The sequence below is a fragment of the Crinia signifera genome, chromosome 8 (assembly GCF_055691185.1).
Source record: "Crinia signifera chromosome 8, ASM5569118v1, whole genome shotgun sequence".
NCBI lineage: Eukaryota > Metazoa > Chordata > Amphibia > Anura > Myobatrachidae > Crinia > Crinia signifera.
Genome location: NC_139224.1, coordinates 82,114,614 through 82,134,916, shown reverse-complemented (window position 1 = coordinate 82,134,916; position 20,303 = coordinate 82,114,614). Strand labels below are relative to the sequence as shown.

General features: G+C 43.8%; 1 protein-coding gene across 3 annotated transcripts in view; it reads left to right on the top strand.

The window, feature by feature from the left end:
• The window catches only part of PLA2G4A (phospholipase A2 group IVA), a 234,620-nt gene that overhangs the window by 68,385 nt on the left and 145,932 nt on the right, over nt 1-20,303 (top strand). For all 3 annotated transcript variants that reach the window (XM_083156746.1, XM_083156745.1, XM_083156747.1), the window contains 5 exons: nt 78-191; nt 8,043-8,080; nt 12,249-12,393; nt 14,927-15,063; nt 16,324-16,546. In XM_083156746.1, the coding sequence (XP_083012872.1) occupies nt 78-191; nt 8,043-8,080; nt 12,249-12,393; nt 14,927-15,063; nt 16,324-16,546 (657 nt within the window). The remainder of the gene's footprint in view (nt 1-77; nt 192-8,042; nt 8,081-12,248; nt 12,394-14,926; nt 15,064-16,323; nt 16,547-20,303) is intronic.

Genomic DNA, 20,303 nt, shown 5'->3' with positions numbered 1-20,303 from the left:
GACTTTAAGCATTCCACAGTAGATGTGTTTGTTTTTTAATGATAGCTTTTTCAAATGCATTTTTTATTGTTATGCAGATTACCTTAATGGATGCTAATTATGTCATGGATGAAACTCTGGGGACTACAACATTCCAGATCTCCTCCTTAAAGCCTGGTCAAAAAACAGAAATACCTTTTGTATTTAATAAGGTAAGCAAAAGAATTAAAATATAGTTGATAAACTAGCGTCATAAAATAAGGCTAAAATTAAGGTGTCACAACCTTTAGGGTTGTTCTGGTGACTCACCTGAGCGATGGGATCGCTGTTAGCGACAACTACGGATGCCCGGTTTCCAGTGTCCTTGTGAACGTCAGAGTCGCAAGTAGCGAAAGACATGGGTGTGCGGACTCCTTATGCTGCGTGCGCGCACAAGAGGCATATTTAAAGCATCAGTTCCTGCTATTGTCCTGTGTGCTTCTGCTCCATGCTGCTAAACAGCCCTGTATTAGTCTGAACATTGCAGACATATGAATATCCTTACAAAGAAATAAGGATTAAAAAGGGTTAAGATTACCTGAAGGGTAAAAAAAGGGGCAGACTAGATGGGCCAAATGGTTCTTATCTGCCGTCAAATTCTATGTTTCTATGTTTCTATGACTGATTGCAGCACCTGGGTGAGACCATGCTCAGTTCTCGTTGATTAGGAACCTATGAGGCTCTAGCCCAGTGTCTGACAGCTGTCTGGTGCAGAACATCCCATATCCCGCCTGGAGGGATTACTGGCAAAAACCTTCAGCACGGTAAGAGTTCGAACCCCTGCATCAGGTCCAGTCGATACTCAGCCTGGTATTCGCTATTCCAAGCCTGAGACCGTGACAGAATACTCTGGCCCAAAAGCTATGGAAGCAACTGTCTGCAAGGGTCTGTAAGCAAGAGAAGGACCAGGCTCTCATGATGTAATCAAGAAAGACAGATATGTGTTGTGCGCAATTATCAGCAGCTGGCAAGGGGTAATCACTCCCCTAAAAAGAGCAATATAAAGGAAGTTTGCTTCCGCGTGTGCACCGGCAGGAACTGGCAGCAGGCTTATCTAGCAGAAGGCTGTTAGAGTGACAGGGCACATTTTGCCCTTCAAAAATCGGGCAGGTTGCAGTGCCCCGCTAAAACAGCCTAGCGTGAACACTAGGTGATGTCAAGCTCTAAGCCCCAAAGGAAAAGTCAGAGTATCAAGCCCCAAGAGGGGGTCCTGTCTGTCCAAACCCAAGATGGGGTCCTGTCTGTCTAGCCCCAGGATGGACTTCCGAGTATTGTGCCCCAGGAGGAGCTTCTTAGTGACTTGCCCCAGGAGGGGTTTCCAAGTGTTATTCTCCAGGAGGGGCATCAAAGTGTTGTACCCCAGAAGGGGTTTCTGACGAGCCCCTAGAGAGGTTTCAGAGTTTTGTGACTCAGGCGGGGTCTCGGACTGTCAGGCTCCATGCGTTATGCCACACCCCAGGAGGGGTCTCTGAGCATTGCACCCCAGGAGGGGTTCGTAAGCACCATACCCCAGGAGGGGTCTCTGAACATGTTACTCCTAAAAGGGTCTCTGTGTATTGTTCCCCAGGAGGGATCTCCAAGCATTGTACCCCAGAAGGAGTCTCTGGTCATCACACCCAAGGAAGGGTCTATGAGTGTGGTTCCCCAAGAGGGGCCACTGAGCACTTTGCCCCAAAACAGGGTTCTGTATGTTACCCCAGAAGAGGGGTCTGAGTTTTTTGCCCCAGAAGGGGATTCCAGTTCTCTAACCCCAGCATAGGGCTCCAAGTCCATCACCCCAGAGGGGGACTCCAAATCCATCATCCCAGAGTGGGACTCGAAATCCATCATCCCAGAGGGGGACTCCAAATCCATCACCCCAGAAGGGGGTTCAAAATCGAACACCCCAGGAGTGGGTTCATCTGCCCTTGCCTTCGAGCATTAAGGCCTATCTGCCCTTGCCTTCGGGCATTAGGACCCATCGACCTTTGCCTCCGGGCATGAGGATCATTCTGCCCTTGCCTCCGGGCATGAGGACATGAAGCTCTCGCTTCGGGTCCTGTTTAAGTGTCCTCCGGGCCTGTCTCTGCGGCCTTCGGGCCTGAGTCTATTGCTTCCGTGGCCTCTGAGCCTGAGTCTATTTCTACTATGGTCCCTGGACCTAAGCCTTTTGTTCACAAGACTTTTTTTTCTAGTGTGCCATTACCTGCCATACTGGACATCCGAAAGGGTTCGCCTACCATGCCTGGTGTTTGAGAGGTGTCCATTTCATCTGAGGTGGCTGTCTCATCTGAGGCTTCTGCCGTGCCTGAAGTTCAAGAGACATCTGTTTTGTTTAAATTCCTGTCAGCATCAGCCATGATAGAGAAACTTACCTTGCTTATGGATCAGAAGAATCCTGTTCAGTTAAATCCAGCTGGGGAGTTATTTGAAGCCACCTACTTCAATGGGAATCTTGCTCATTACCAGGCCTTAGCTGAGCACTACTTAGACACCATGAATCATGATCCATCATCCGGAGTCAATCTGGCTAACATCACCAAGCATATTATTATGTATTTTGGAGGGAAGGCACTGGAGTGGGTCCACTCATCGAGTCCAATGATTCTTGCCTAAGGGGACTTGAACTCAGTCTCCAAGGTTGTGCTGGAGAAATTTGGTTCCAAGATTCCTTCCCATTCCACAATCAAAGGGTTACCGCGGTTCCAATCTTGGGATACAACATGCATTTCAGTTGGCTCCTCCGTACTTCATGGTCTTGAAGATTCACTCTCCGGGAAGTCTTCCATCTGCGTTCCGGAACTGGACTCAAACTCAGACTATACCTCATAGTATGATGCCACTTGGCAAGAGCCAGTTTTGTAGAGCAAGAAGTGTCACCTTTCTCAAAAGGATCCAAATGTCCTTGTAAGAAGAAGCACCACCGCCGATCCTAAGTTTCTTGTGGGGTGTTCGGTGCCCACCCCTAGAGGAGGGGTAATGTCACAACCTTTAGGGTTGTTCTGGTGACTTACCTGTTCCAGAGACCGGTGGAGTTGCTGTTAGCAGTGATAGCAGACGTCTGGCTTCCAGTGTCCCTTGAGCCCTGGGGTCGCAGATAGTGTCAACTACGGATGCCCAGCTTCCAGTGTCCTTGTGACCGTTGGAGTCGCAAGTAGCTGCAGACAGTTTTTGATATTGTCCTGTGTGCTTCTGTTCTGCTCCATGCTGCTAATCAGCCCTGTGTTAGTCTGAACATTGTAGACTTATTGCAGCACCTGGGTGAGACCATGCTCCGTTCTCCTTGATTAGGAACCTGTGAGGCTCTGAATAATCCTGACTCCACTCCACCTGTCTACCATGGTTTACCAGTCCTAAATGGGGATCCTAATCAGGGGACCACGACCTTTGGGTCCCCTGATCACATATCCCGCTTGGAGGGTCACTGGTGAAAACAATCAGCACGGTAAGATTCTGCATCCCTGCATCAGGTCAAGTCAATCCCCAGCCTGGTTTTTGCTATTCCGAGCCCAAGACCGTGACAGAAGGCTCACATGTCATTATAAATTATGTACTGTGCATACATGCACACAATCGGATACCGTCTTTGTTAGTGTTGACATAATCTTTTCTAAAATGTTTAGTTACTTTTATGTAAACTAAATATTGTTTTGCTCATGTGTGTCAAATAGGTTGTTCATATTGGATTCGTACATATGTGAATATATAGTGAAGGGCAAATAATGGGAAAGATCCCAGTTATCCAGCCTTATTTGAAAATGTTCAGACTGATTTCACTTACTTGATATGGTTTTCGACCTGGGATGCAGTGGTAATGTGCATTGGCGGATTCAGGGGGGGGAGGCACCTGGGCACATGCCCCCCTGTCATTTCATTTTGTTGCTGAGGACCAGGGCTTTCCAACGAGCCCAGCCCCGTGTCTCTAGCCCCCCGGGAACCGGGAATCTTTTGCTTGTGTACCTATTAAATGCTATCATATAAGTGGCATTATGACATCCCCTGGAAAGAGATAGGGTAGGGAAAGAGGCAAAAAAATAGAACAAAAAAAATAAATCTGTACTATATAGTCTAAAGCAAGAGTGTACACCGCACTGTGCGATTCCATCCCGATTGAATTGGTATTGAATAGAAAAATAATCGCACCGTGTGTACACCCCTTATATTGTAATTGGACTCCTCTTAGTAATGTCTCTACTATAATTGCCATTTGGTAATGGCATATTTGTGTATGTGTACAGACAGTATGTAACTTGTATATATCACATATAAACCCGTTAATTCCAACCCCCACCCAGTTCCGATGGCTGCCAGTTCCCCTCCTGGTATCACAGAAGCTTTTTGTTGATCTCATTCAATTCAAAATCGCTGGGCCTTCACTATGATACCAGGCTGGTCTATATCGGTCAATCGGTTCCAGAGATATTGCGGATATTGCGGATAAACCGTTTTTTTTTATTTTTGAAATGTAATTTCATGCCCGTTCATGTGCTTTGAGGGCAGATTACTCTGGAACCAAACGTTCCAGTTTCACTGGACCAAAATCATTCAAAGCCCACTCAAAAGTTCTCCAATATGATACTTTTCTCATGTAAATTGGTCAGTTGGCTCCGAAGAAATAGCCGGTTAAATGAGATAACTGGTTAAAGGGGGGGAGGGGTGGTTTTCTCTCCCCCTCACACCAGGGACTAGGCTGGTGTAAAAGGGGCCAACCTGGGAATGCATTTTCTGGTGTGAAAGGGGTATTATATCAAATAGCCAGGACCTGCAGTGCTCTGAATGCAGCCAGGCTCTGCCACTGTCAGTGGCTATCACTTCTGCCTGGCGGCGGCTGTCCCCCATTTACCGCGAGCATGTATTCCCCCTTGGCAGTGAGCATGTAATCCCACATGGCAACAAGCATGGAACCTCTGGCAATGAGCATGGAACCCTTGGCAATGAGCATGTAGATAAGCAGCACTTATGTAGCATAATTTTTAATAGGCATTATGGTGTTTGGCATAATACATAATGGACATACTGTAATGGCATGTAACTTAACATGTAATGGACATTATGGTGTAAATGTTTAATGCGCGCCTTTGGTGGACATTGTCCCTGTTTATGAAGCATATTTTGAATTTTGGCTCAATCCGCGTGGCATTATGTGAATTCTGGCTCAATCCGTGTGGCATTATGTGAATTTTGGCTCAATCCGTGTGGCATTATGTGAATTTTGGCTCAATCCGTGTGGCATTATGTGAATTTTGGCTCAATCCGTGTATGTGAATTTTGGCTCAATCCGTGTGGCATTATGTGAATTTTGGCTCAATCCGTGTGGCATTATGTGAATTTTGGCTCAATCCGTGTGGCATTATGTGAATTTTGGCTCAATCCGTGTGGCATTATGTGAATTTTAGCTCAATCCGTGAGGCATTATGTGAATTTTGTCTCAATCCGTGTGGCATTATGTGAATTTTGGCTCAATCCGTGTGGCATTATGTGAATTGTGGCTCAATCCGTGTGGCATTATGTGAAATTTAGCTCAATTCGTGTGGCATTATGTGAATTTTTACATAATCCATGTGGCATTATTTGAATTTCGGCTCAATCCATGTGGCATTATGTGAATTTTGGCTCATTCCATTTGGCATCATGTGTAAGGGGCAAGTATAATGGGGTCTAGTATTTTGTTGCATAATGTGTAGAAGTTGTATATGGTGTGGTACACAACACTTAAGGACACGCCCCCTGTTGAGTGGCCACACCCCCTTTTCCGGAGCGCGCCTTTGGCGCTCGCACAACTACATGCTTCACTTTTGCCGCCATGTTGGGCCTGCGTACTTTAAATGCCAGGGCCTATTTTTAATCCCATTCCCACCCTCTCTCTGCCGCTCTCTTAGCATGTACACTGGCACCACTAACACCGCCCTCCCCCACCCAAACCCTCTTTTATCATGGTGCCCCCCCTGTCATTTTATCCTGGATCCACCCCTGGGAACGTGCCCTACCCGGGAAAGCAGAGGAGACAGGCGGCATGGCGAACTGGACAGATCAATAAATAAGAGAGCTGCTCAGCATGAGGGGGGAGGAGGAAATAATAGGCGCAGTGAAAGATGCTATAGTTTATAGGTAAAATAAACAAAATTTTATTAAAAAAACATGTTTAATTATCTTTCTAATACTCATCTTTTCAAATAATGATGAGAGGGTTATAACTACTGTTGAAACAGTGCTGCAAGGTTTTCCTTTTGTGACCTCAGCATTGTTAGCAAGAAACATTCCAATGAATTCTCATTTCTAATGACATAGAAACTTAGAATTTGACGGCAGATAAGAACCACTTGGCCCATCTAGTCTGCCCCATTGTTAAACATGTTACCTCAAACAATATTTGATCCTTATTTTTTTGTAAGGATATCAATATGCCTATCCCAAGCATGTTTAAATTGTTCTACTGTATTTGCCTCTACCACCTCTGATGGCAGGCTATTCCACTTATCTACTACTCTTTCTGGGAAGGAATTCTTCCTCAAATTTCATACATACATATGTATTTGCAGTGATTTCCCAGGATCAGTGTAAAAGGGGACATTCCGAGGTTGTATCCCTGGATACACATTCCTGGGTGTGACCTGACTCTGTCAGGGTGAAAGGGGTATAACTGGGTGCACGCTGAGTTGCTTATATAGCACAAAGTGTAATTTATATACTGGGAATTCATAGTGTACTGATACAGGAATGAGCACTTTATTTTTACATTTGGTACCTATTGGATAGGGGTTTCCAAAGGGGCCCAGTGCTAACCAGTAAATAGCTCCTTCATTTCCACTCCTCCTAGTGGACTTGGTCCAATGAGAATTGGCATGGTGTATGAAATAGAGGTAAAATATAATTTTGTATTGTTTATTCATGTTTATTCATTCAATTCTGTATGTCAAGAACATTCAAACAGCATATGGTTAGAGTGATCTTGCCCATCAGAACCATGTTTAAAAGACCTGTCTTTTTTCTGGTTTGACAAGCAGCTTCATAAAATTGTGTACTGTATTTTTGACATTTGCGTTAAATTGAGATGTAGTATAAAATGATGCAGTGACATTTCAAAACTTGCTTTTTATGTATGGTTTGACCTCTTTTAAATCCAAAGAGTACATCACATTTACAGAATTGCAAAATGACACTGTAATAAATGTCTTCCTTAGGGGGATATCCAGTTAGCTGTGGTAAATTATCACTGCTAACGTATTCCCTGAAGGCTGTTCAAGTAGCTTTGATAGCTTATCGGGGATTATGCTTAATAATATCCAGTAACCAGCCCTTATGCTGGGTACACACCAGGACGACTAGGGCCCGATCCCCTCAATCTAGATCCAATTCCGACCAATTGGATGTAGATTGTGTGGTGATTGGGCCCTTTTCTGTCCTGGTGTGGACCGATACTGATCCGATGCGCGGTCCCGCGGGTCGGTCGGTCGTTATTCAGATCCTACCTGCTGCAGGTAGGATCTGAATAACGACCATACTGCCGGGTGCGGGTCGCCATCGGATCGGACCCGCTCACGGTGCACATCGTGAGCGGGTCGTGCCCCCCCGCATCATCGTGAGCGGGTCTGAAGAAACACTGACGACCCGCTCACAATGTGCATCGTGAACTGGTCGTCGTGGTGTGTACCCTAGATTAGAGGCACAATACCACATTCGTCTGGGAATTTATCCCGGATCCCATGTGTTATATATACTGAAAGTGGGTAATTTTTTGGTCAATAAAATGATCTATAGTTGGATAGCACAATAATGACCATTGGGCTAAAATTGCGGTAATATCCTATTTTTATCTGCTAAAAAATTTGCATCACTAATTGTATACGTCTCATAGTTTCATTTTAATGTTTTAGCTAATTTTATGAAAATGTGATGCATGACAAAGTTTGTATTTGTATGGATATTAAAATATTGATGTTATAATAAATTGGTTTTGTTTCTTTATATTTCAAGTTAAATTCAATGGATTATAACAGTGTAATAAACTTTATGCTTGATTACATGATTTATATGTTTCTGTATAGGTTACAAAGGTTTTTCTGGGATTCTCATTAGAAGAATGGTATGTACAGTACTGTCACATTTACATGTTTTTGTGTATATTTTTGTTTGTGGTCAGGCTGCATAGTTCTTATGTGATAAAATGACTGCTCTTTAGATTTATAAGAACAGCGGGATATTTTCAAGTATATTGCATATAATATAAGTACAGTAACAATAAGTACATGTTTTATATTTATATAAATAATATACTTGTACAGTGTAATGTTAGCTCCTTACTTGCAGTGGGTAATTTAAAGCATGCTGAGGTTGACTCCTCAATCACAATTTGATCAATATATGAGATATAGTACAGAGGATGTACCCTATTGCAGAGGATGTGCCACTAAAGCAGGGGTCAGGGAACTTCTTTACCTTTTAAATTTAAAAATGTACATTTAAATATATTTAGATACGTCGACTTTACCCCCTTGATTTGAAAGAAAGGAAATCATATAATTGTAGTACACACTGTACCCCCAGAAACTGCTGGTACAGTATACAGCCTGGCAGCAATTTAAGATAATGATGATTACCAGGTATGGCTGTGTGTGGTACAAAATTTGGGTACTTCTGTAGTTTCACGGCGCCGGAAGTGCAGAGGCTCGCGTGCCGCTCAAGCTATGAAACTTGGCAGCCTGCCAGAGGCTCTGATTAACCGTGCGCGTGCCGCTCTAGGTCAGACAGAGTGTGCTCGCACCGCTCTAGCTGTATTGACAGCTACGTAAACAGCGTATAGCTGTATTGACAGCGTAGCGCCGGGCAGCAGCAGCGCGCTGCCCAGGCGCTGAGAGGTCACTGTCACTGTGGCACTTGTAGTTCCACAGTGAAATAGGCAGCGCCTGGGCAGCGCTGACAACGGGGGTATGTTAAAGTGGACACCCCGGCACAGCGATGCCGGGGCTTCTAAACTGTACGCGAGATTCAGACGCAACTGCGTCTGAATCTCGAGTCGCATAGATAGCCGCTAAGAAGTTTAGGTGGCCCTAGGGGAACACTATTGAAACCCACCCTCAGTGCCACTAGTGGACGCCACAGCTGTGGACCGTGTAAATCCCACTATCCACGCCCACCCGAAGCGTGGCGAGCGGCGGCGGTACGCGTCCTACGACCTTTTCATACCCCCACTATCCACGTCGGCGTGGAGTTGAGAATAGATTAGTGTGGCGAGCGCAGCGAGCCACCGAGCCCGAAGCGTGGCGAGCGCAGCGTGCCCCGCGAGGGGACGCGGATACCTTCACAGCTATCCACGTCCCCTCGCGGGCTTCACAGGTGTCAGCGTCCGCTCGCCACGCACCGAGCCCGAAGCGTGGCGAGCGGACGCTGACACCTGTGAAGCCCGCGAGGGGACGCGGATAGCTGTGAAGGTATCCGCGTCCCCTTGCGGGGCTCGCTGCGCTCGCCACACTAATCTATTCTCAACTCCACGCCGACGTGGATAGTGGGGGTATGAAAAGGTCGTAGGACGCATACCGCCGCCCCTCGCGGGGCTCGCTGCGCTCGCCACGCTTTGGGTGGGCATGGATAGTGGGATTTACACGGTCCACAGCTGTGGCGTCCACTAGTGGCACTGAGGGTGGGTTTCAATAGTGTTCCCCTAGGGCAGGGGTGGCCAACCGGTCAGAGGTAAAGAGCCGAAAAATATCAGTAGTCAAGCTAAAGAGCCGATATCATGCGCGCGCCGAAGGTGCATGCGCCAAAAAAAGGGGCGTAGTCTATTTTGACCCCTTGGGTGGGTGTGATACAAATATGCCTCCAATAGTGCAGTGCCATCTATACATATGCCCCCAATAGTGCCAGATACACATATGCCCCCCACGGTGCCAGGTATGCACCACACGGTGCCGGGTATGCCCCTACGGTGCCAGAAAGCTGGTATGCCCCCACAGTGCCAAAAAGCTGGTATGGCCCCACAGTGCCACAAACTGCTATGCCCCCACAGTGCCACAAACTGCTATGCCCCCACAGTGCCACAAACTGCTATGCCCCCACAGTGCCACAAACTGCTATGCCCCCACAGTGCCACAAACTGCTATGCCCCCACAGTGCAAATTTCCCAGCAGCAGCACTAACCCTTGTTGTTGCTGCTGCTGCCGGGCGGGGAGAGGACAGTCTGGTGTCCCCCTGCAGTCCTCCTGTCATGTCACCGATGGGAGGAGAGCACAGCACACCGCGCGTCTCCTTCCCCCTCATTTCCCTGTGACTGGGCCGTCCACCAATCAAAGCTCGCTGGCCGGCTCCTGATTGGCTGCTGGCCCGCGAGCTCTGATTGGCGGACGGCCCAGTCACAAGGATGCACAGTTCAGGGAACCGGCAGCAGGGGGGACTGGGTCGGACGGTGGGGGCGGGCAGCAGTGGGAGCAGGAGCCGCACTTTACAAGGGGGAGAGCCGCATGAGGCTCAAGAGCCACAGGTTGGCCACCACTGCCCTAGGGCCACATCTGAATCCAGGCTTTCCGGCTTCTTAGCGGCTATCTATGTGACTCGAGATTCAGACGCAGTTGTGTCTGAATCTCGCGTACAGTTTAGAAGCCCCGGCATCGCTGTGCCGGGGTGTCCACTTTAACATACCCCCGTTGTCAGTGGTGCTGTTTACGTACAGCTAGAGCGGCATAAGCTCAGTCAGACAGAGCTAGAGCGGCACGCGCACAGTGAAACAGAGCCTCTCGCAGGCTGCCAAGTTTCTGTTACAGACTGTGCGTGCGGTGGCGCCGTGAAACTACAGAAGTACCAAAATTTGTACCACACACAGCCATACCTGGTAATCCTCATCATCAATGGCTGCCAGGCTGTGCGTGGTATAGCCATTGATAATGTGACGACTACAGATGGGTATACCTTGACAGGAGCCTATAACCAGGCAAAGAAAGCAGGTGGACTTGGAGGCGGGGCCCAGGGCCTCTCTCAGGGAAGCGTGTTATACACAAGGGCCTGACCCACTGCACTTTGTCAGGTCCTTGTACACTACAGTACTGTAACACACACAGCCGGGCATGAATATAGAATCTATATATAGATTCTATATGAAATTAAAATGCTGCTGAGCAACTCATATGTTTTTTCCATCTGATCTGATGTGTCCTTTAAATGTCAGATAGACGCCCCTAGATCTCTAGAGCTGCATTATTGATTTGTCGGAATCAGAAGGAAAATATAGTGCTATTTGGGCATGTGATATATTGCATGTGATGTATTGCAGGAAGTTTGATTGGCATTTCCAGCCCACCTAGCCCCCTAATCCAGCCCATCAGATATATCTGATGGTAAAATTGTATACAATTATATCTTTTGCAAAAATAGCACAAAAGAACAAAATTGTATGGAATCTCTCCCGGGAAGGCCCAGGGGGAGTTCAAGGGAAATTGCATTCAACTTCAGGGTCAGACATATGATTGTAGTGTAAAGGGTCATTTACTCTTCTTCATCTGCTCCAAATGTAAATTCTGTGGGCTGTGGCTGGCGAGGGGGTTAAACAGCAAGGATCGCCAAAAACAAGTGCGTTTAACACCCCCCCCCCCCCCCCCCCGCCCTCATTGTATTCAATGTTCATGGGGAATCCTCGCTGTCAGACAGTGGGGATTCCCCTAAACCGCGAGGTGCACAGCTAAAAGCAGCGGGCTCCCTACCTCGCTGTTTTGGCGGCTGCAAACACTATTTCCAAGTCTCTGTAAAAACCTAGCGAGTTGAAAACGGCGTGTGCAGGGGTGTCAGTTTAATACTGACTGTGCAAGCTGTGACAGCAAGCAGTCAGCATTGCTCACTGTCACAGCTCACAAAAAGCATTAAATACTGCCCTATACTGTATATTCAAATTCTATATACAGTATTAACGCTAAATTAATGCGTAATTTAGATGTATATCTGGCTATACATCATACAATCATTCCAGTAATCTAACTTTAAAAAAAAAGGGGACGCGATGAACAACCATGCAAAAACATTAACTGGTGCATTATACATAAAAAATTTTATTATTGATGTTGAATAGCAGATTATGCTCAAAGTGCCAATCATATTGCCTCTCCAATGTGCTGATTTAGGACGTAGATGACCAATTAAGCACCCAAACCAGGGACACTGCTGTGTCCAATTATGCTGTTAAAAGGTTTTCAGAGTAAATTCTCTAATAATAAACATAAATAAAATTGGTAACAAACTTTTCTATTTACATCAAAACCTTTTATAATTAGCTCTTCAACTGATCTGAGATTCAGCATGGCTCTCTGTGACCAAGAAAAAGTTTTCCGTCAAAAGCGAAAACATGCAGTCATTGATGGAATAAAAAAACTGCTGGGACCAGAAGATAGCAAAGATTTGTATTCCACTTCCAGAGATGTGAGTTGTTTTTTGTAAAATAAACTGCTAATACATACTGTCTGAGAAATTTTATAGGATGAGAGATTCAGAAAGTGAGGTATTTGGTAAGAAATTTCCTGTTTTTTTAAAGCGGCAATCATTTACACTGAAAAACCAGTTAGATTTTGAAGAGTAAATGATTGCCGCTTTAAAAAAACTGTTGCTTTCGGTACTTGTGTATTATCATTACGCCTATTACGTAGTTTATGTAGTGGTGTATTCAGAATACCAATACAGCACTATGCTGGCTACGTAAACTACGTAAGTGGCTCTGGAGCCCTAAAAATACACAATGCTTAATATCCCCACTATCCATGTCATACCCCAAGTATCCACGTCGGCGTGGAGTTGGTATTATAAAGTGTGGCGAGCGCAGCGTGCCACCAAGTCGGAAGCGTGGCGAGCGGACGCGGATACTCATCCCCTCGCGGGGCTCGCCCCGCTTCGGGTTCGGTGGCTCGCTGCGCGCACCACACTTTATAAGATCAACTCCAAGCCAATGTGGATACTGGGGGTATGACATGGATAGTGGGGGTAAAATGGGATGGTCTATACTTATCCTCCTCCGGCCTGGGCACCGCGTCGATCCCCGCTGACTCACGCTGGGATACACGGTGACTCCCCGGCAGTCGCATTCAGTCCTCCTGCTCCGGCACTCGCCACGGACGCTGTACGCAATTAGCGTAGTGCCGCTGGGGAGCAGGGAAACCATGTGATGCGTCACCAGTGGCACTACGCTGAATTACGTACAGCGTCCGCTGCGAGTGCCATAGGAGGGGGACTGAACGCTGCCGCCGGGGAGTGACCGTCGCTACTTCTGGGAAGTAACCGTCGCTGCCGCTGGCGAGTCATTGGGGATTGCCGCCCAGAGGAGGGTAAGTATAAACCACACCACCCTGCACCCAGTGCTGCCTCCTGTATTATCATGGCACCGGCTACGCTGACAACGTAGCTTAGCCTATGTTGAAAACGTAGCGTAGCCGGGCGCCCTGATAATACACAAGTACCGAGCTTTCTTACCAGATCTCTCACTTTGTGAATCTCTTATCCTATTCAATTTCACCTTATGTTTTCTTAGTACATATATTAGGTATTGGACATTATATAGTAGTGGAAAAATGTGTTGTTAGACTTAAAATAAATCTATTTCTCTCTAAAAAAAACATGAAATGGAGAAAAATAATTGGCATCAATCATTGTATATTCCACATTTAATACAAATCAGACTTTGCATTTCATTTTTAAATCAATCAGCAGAATATGTGTTTTAGGATAAAGACCAAGCTTTCTGAAACTAAGCAGTATATTTTGTTCCAAAATAAGTTGATAGTCTTGAGATTTCCTTGTGCGCTGTACAGATTTTAAGCGCCACTTGTCAGAGGCAGCAAAGCAACCCCAGAACATAACTAAGGGCAAAACCATGTGCAATGCAGTAGGGGCAAATGTAACATTTGCCCCACCTGCAGTAACAGGCTATCTAACTATTGTCACTGTTTAATCTTGGGTCGTTTTTTTTTGTCATCAAGAGAGGTTGACTACAGTCCCAAGGACTTCTTTATAATATTTACAAACTTAGTCCTAGCAACATTAAGCTACTTGAAGATGGTCTAATAGCTTTTACCTTTAACATGCTTGCCTATAATTTTTTATTTTATTTCATAAGACAACTCTCATTTGCTTCCTCTGATCCGTTTTCAGTGTGATGCACGCAATTATACTACACAACAGTTTAACTACTTTTCTCCACTTAAAAAAGGTAGAATGGCTGAATAGAAGATTTAAGACATATGTGATGCTAATACAAAAAAGAAATGTATACCCCTTTCACACAGAAAAGCAAATTACTGAGTTCAAAATTTCTACACCGTAATTTGCCGTTCAACACATGACTTTTTTCTTTGTGAAATGGTCAATCCAGGTTGTAACTCCTAGGTCTTCAATACAGGAATTTACCAGTGTCGAGGTCCTGGGTTGACCCTTTCACACTGAAGAAATACCCGTGTCATTCATCATATTACAGGGTAGAAATTGTTAACCCAGTAATTTGCTTTACTGTGTGAAGTGGGGTAAGGCTTGCACCAGCAAAATGATGCATTCAAATGCCAGGTAAAAGCTGGGATTTTCAGCCATTTCTGTCTGAACATGGTATTAGTCATTATAATCCAATGATTATATTTTCTGTGGGGTACCAGCAAATCTCTTCATTTTATTATATCTTTGGAGAATGAGCAATAATTTCTCTTTTTCATAGTTACTTTGCTTTATTCTATGATATAGCAAAGCCATGCATGTACACACGCAAAAAAACAAACAAAAAAAAACAGGTCATTATGATGAACAAAAATGTTTGCTTGGCAATTTCTACACCCATTTTGACAAATTAACTTGGCATTCAATGGGTTAAAAGCCCAAAATGCTTTGTGATTTGAACTGCATAATTGGAAACATTCTAAAGAAAATTATTGCTGAAGTATTGTTATACAGTTATATATATTCATGTATTGTCTTCCAGGTTCCTGTAATTGCAGTTCTTGGCTCTGGAGGAGGATTTCGTGCCATGGTTGGTTTTTCTGGTGTGATGAAGGCTTTGTTTGAATCAGGACTTCTAGACTGCGCCACATATATTGCTGGTTTGTCTGGATCTACATGGTAATGTTGTGTTATGTTATGTGTGTAAATGGAAATATTTTGCTTGTACTAGTATGCAACCATCTTTGTACATGTTGAGCAGACAAATCACGCTGTGCAAAAGTTTTAAGCAGGGGAAGAAAAAAAATGCTGCAAAGAAAGCTTTTAAAAATAGTGCTAATAGCTCATTGGTATCAATTAACAAAATGCAGAGTGAATGAACAGAAGATTATTAATTTAAATCAATACATTATTAGTGTAACCACCCTTTGCCTTCAAAACAACATCAATACTGATAGGTTCAGTGCTCCACTTGCACAAAGGGATTTTGTAGGATTATAGTCAGGTGTATACATAACCAATCATACCAAACCGGTGATAATCATCATCAGTTTCATATGTAAGGTGAAACATTGTCATTACATGAAACAGAAACAGTTGTTTAGGAGGCTTAAAATTGGGATGGGAACAGCCACACTCTGCTACAAAGGTGAGGTTGTGGAAGCTTCATGTCACAGGTCATACTCCATGGTTGCACCGTACCCACATTATTTAGCTGTTATGTACTTGGAAATAGAGAAACCAGAGGTACAGTATGTACAGTACATTCAAATAGGAACATCAGTGCCAATTCCCTTCTTTGCTGTATATCCATTTTTAAATAAGCTGTTTCTTGGTCACTTATATGTAACCACATGTGAGTAGAACACACGAACAAGCCCTGAATGTTATCCATGTTATTTTATTTTAAGTAGATCTTACTGAGCAACAATACTCAGGTGCAGCACTATACTGTACCTCCTCTTTCATGCTATACTGAAGAGTTCCTCTCACAATTTCCTTGAAATGCTTTTCAAAAGTATGCATCAAAGCTTCAGAGTATACGTCACTGATGAGTATGGACTGTGTTCAGCACAACTCCATTTAGTAAATCCTAAATAAGTAATATCCTTGTACATTGCACTAGCAGTCTTAGCAAGTGTGTCAGCCATTGAAGTACAAGCACCAGCATTCTCTTACATCCAGGGTCCATAAGGACGTACAGGGCTACATAACAAATAACAATAAGAGTGTTTATTGTAATAAGTCACAGCATAGGAAGTCTGCTATAATTTGTCAGGATTGTTAGTAACAGCTAGGGATCTAGCCACAATTCACTTCACCTCTTTGCTACAGACCTTTTATTCTATTTCACAGTTTCTCTGTAAGTTGCATACAATGTGTGTGTATAGTGCATTCAGACATAATGATGCTCCTTTGACAATCATGATTTATCTGCAGGTATATGTCTACACTTTACTCTCATCCTGAGTTCCCAAGCAAAGGACCAAAGGATATAAACCAAGAAGTTATGAACAATGTCAGTCACAGCCCTCTCCTTTTGCTGACACCACAGAAAGTAAAACGCTATGTTGAAGCTTTGTGGAAGAAGAAAAGTGCTGGGCAGCCTGTTACTTTCACTGATGTTTTCTCTATGCTCATTGGGGAGACTCTCATTAAAGACGTAAGACTTTTTTTTACGTTCTATTGTATATGTACTGCAGTAAAGTCAGCTTTTCCTGTAATTCAAGAAGTCTCTTAAATAACGTGTTTTGGATTGTACATTCTGCTGTTGCACAGCCATGACAAATAAGCCTAACATATTAGCTGGAAGGGATAGCTGTACACTCACAACGTTACTTAGCAGATATAAAAAATATCAGCATAGCCAACTTTAGGTATTTTTGATTTCTCATATAATACATTTTAAATACAGCAGTTCCATAATTAATAAATGTGTTCATATGACTGGACTAGCAAGAACTGGATTGGCCATCTGGCAGTTCTGGAAAATGGCAGATGTGTCATCGTCCCCCTGGAGGTGTCTGAAAGGGGATGAGTCTATATGTATTGTTTGAAAACTCCTCCTTAGTCTGTAGCCGCGTAAACACTAGCCGATGTGTATTCCTGCCGATGTGTATTCCTGGCATCGTTGGTTCCGGCATCGGCAAGTGCATAAACACTTGTCGATGCTGGCGGGAACAGACTGATGGGGGGAGCAGGGGATATGCTGCAGCTTGGCCCTTGTTAATGAGGTCCTCCCTCGCCTGTCCTTTTTTGATGAGAGAGGGGGTCATTATCGATCATGTAGAAAGCTAGAAGCCCTTTAGCAGCCCAGAGCAGGATGCTAGGAGTCGCACGCCATCGCCTAAGTGGCTATTTGTAGACCCAAGCCATACTTCTCCTTCCATTTTTGGTTTACAATGTCAGTAAAGAGTTACTTAAAAATAAATATATTTAACTGCATTACGTTATAATAAATATAAAATTCAAAAGGCTTAAATCGCTGGTTCTCCAATGTAGTTCTCAAGACCACATGCAGTTCACATTTTCCAGATTACCTGTGGATTTTTTAAATGTGACAGTTGGTGCTACACAGAGTGACAGGGCAAACATGAACGGGACTGAGTTTGAGAATCACTGGCTTAAATTAACAGGCATAATTTGTTTGTTTGTTTCTGCTTTGTTCAAAACTGTGACGAGGTACCATAGAGTATAGTGAGTGAAGTAAGCTGGTCTTGGTTTTTATGTATAATCTTTTTATTAGAAGATTTAAAAAAAAAGAATATTAAGAATTTCATTTTTGGTACCAGCACAAACTTTATTAATTCATCTGTTTGCTAGTGTGTGTGATATTGATAATACTGTATATTGAACAGGTCCAGACCACTGTATGTTCAATCGCCAGAGCTTACAATCTCTTTGAATTACATCTGACATTCAATTCCACCGCACTAGCTATATGTAGCTCCAATCATCGCAGGCAGTGTGCAGTTACAGTATCTACTCCTGCACAGTTATTCACAGCCTCTAGGCAACCGACAGCCTTAAAGGCCCCATACATCAGCAATTAATTGTAACAATTTTCAGATATGGAGATGATTGCCACAATTAATTTTAGATGTGTGGGCTCCCCCTTTTGGCAATCCCAATCAAAATCGCCAATCGATTGCCTAATCAGGTTTTTAAACATGTTTTATAATCTGGTATTATCTGCAGATCTTTTTTATATGTGTGGGCATTCCCAATTCGTCTTCTTCATCTATTTACATTATGAACAGCTGAAATGACAATCAATTGGGCAATTTCCAGATATGAAGATGCAATCTTTAGATGGAAAAGTCTGCCGATCACTGAAATAAATCTGTAATGTGTGGGCAAAGTCAGATAGATTGTAAAATCCATTTATCTGGCCAAAAAAATCCCTGTTTTTGGAAATCCATAAATTGTGATTGCTGATGTATGGGGCCCATTACTGTTACAGTTGTCTGTTCTAGAGTCATCTGCTCATCTCTTTTAATGAATCCCACTCAGCAGTCTGAAATGGAATTAGCTAAGACAACAGTTCTGAATTGCTCAGCTATTCGCTTTGCATATGTTCCAGTTTCCACAACTAGCCTTTGGGTCTTGGCCTGAATCCCAATCCTTTTAGAACCCAGACAACGAAGAGCAAAAAATAATTCTAAAGGGCCCTACATACACAGAGATGTGTGCCAGAGATACATAACGGGAGATTCAGCGCAAGAGATTTCCCTAAAACTGAATTTTGCAGATAATGAGCCACACACACACAGATTTGTGCCAGATATTCATAATGGCAGATTCAGCATGAGAGATTTCAAATCTCTCACAGAACCTTCAGGGGAATAAATAAAGTATTCAAAATTTAAATAAGGGGTTGAACTAAAGCCTGGGGGAGTGTCACCTTCTTTGTATATATGTATGTATGTGTGTATATATATATATATATCTATCATTATCGAACCGCCAGGCTGGAGTGGTTACACTCTCGTCCAAGATCGACGCTAGGCCTAGCGTCGACCTTGGACGAGAGTGTAACCACTCCATCACGGACTGCGGTGTGCAGTTACCCACATTTATGCTGTTATCGCTGCGGTTGTGTTAACCGCCAGACTGGGTACATGATTTTATGCCTCATATGAGAACTATAAATATATATATACACACACACACACGGCTGGTGCTCTTGTATGACGTCACTGGCGTGTGTCATAATTGTTCTACCATCACCATGGATACCTAAATACAATGCAATACAGCTGGCTAAATAACTACTATAAAATGTGGTAAAGGCGCAAATCAATGTGCGCTAGTGGCCCAGCGCACATTCACTTGGAGCGGGGAGAGCCGGATCATCTCCATTATGTATGTATGTCTATCTATCTATCTCTCTATATATATATATATATATATATATATATATATATAGATAGATATACACACACTATATATATATATATATATATATATATATATATATATATATATATATTACAGTAAATAAATAGGGAAGCCTTGTCATTGGTGGCAGTGGTTATATATATATATATATATAAGGGAAGCCTTGTCATTGGTGGCAGTGGTTTTATTTATTTTTATATATATATATATATATATATATATATATATATAAAAAATATATATATATATATATATATATAACAATTCCAGGGGGTGGGCGGCACTCAAAAAAATCACTCAGCCAATGGATAAAACAAAGAGCTGTGTATTGCGCAAAAAATATATATATATATATATATAACAATTCCAGGGGGTGGGCTGTGTATTGCGCAAAAAATATATATATATATATATAACAATTCCAGAGCTGTGTATTGCGCAAAAAATATATATATATATATATATATATAACAATTACAGGGGGTGGGCGGCACTCAAAAAAATCACTCAGCCAATGGGTAAAACAAAGAGCTGTGTATTGCGCACCAAGCGCTTTCGGGAATCACCCCGTCCTCAGAGTACAGATAACACAGGAGAGAAGCACTGGACATCATTACTTACCCACCTAAATACCCCCGTCTGTCCCTCCAGGCACTCCCTCCGCCGCCGGGTCACGCTGTCCGTCCGAACGGAAGTACGCGGACCTGCACTTCCGGGATCACCATTCGCCTCAGCCGGAAGTGACGCTCGTGCGTTCCAGCCAGGCCTGAATGCGTTCCACCTGTCCTACAGGCCCTGGACAAACCGATGGCGCAGCGGCCCCTGGTGGTTGGAGGGCAGCACAGCCTGTTGGGACAGCAAAAATAACATCAGCAAAAATACATACATTTGGGAATCATATGACGAAATAATGAGCGGCAGAACAAAAAGAGTACCTCCAAGTAGGCTCACCGCCACACCTAGTTGGTACCTCCAGTCCTGCACCTAGCTCATTCAATTAATTACAAACCTCACATACA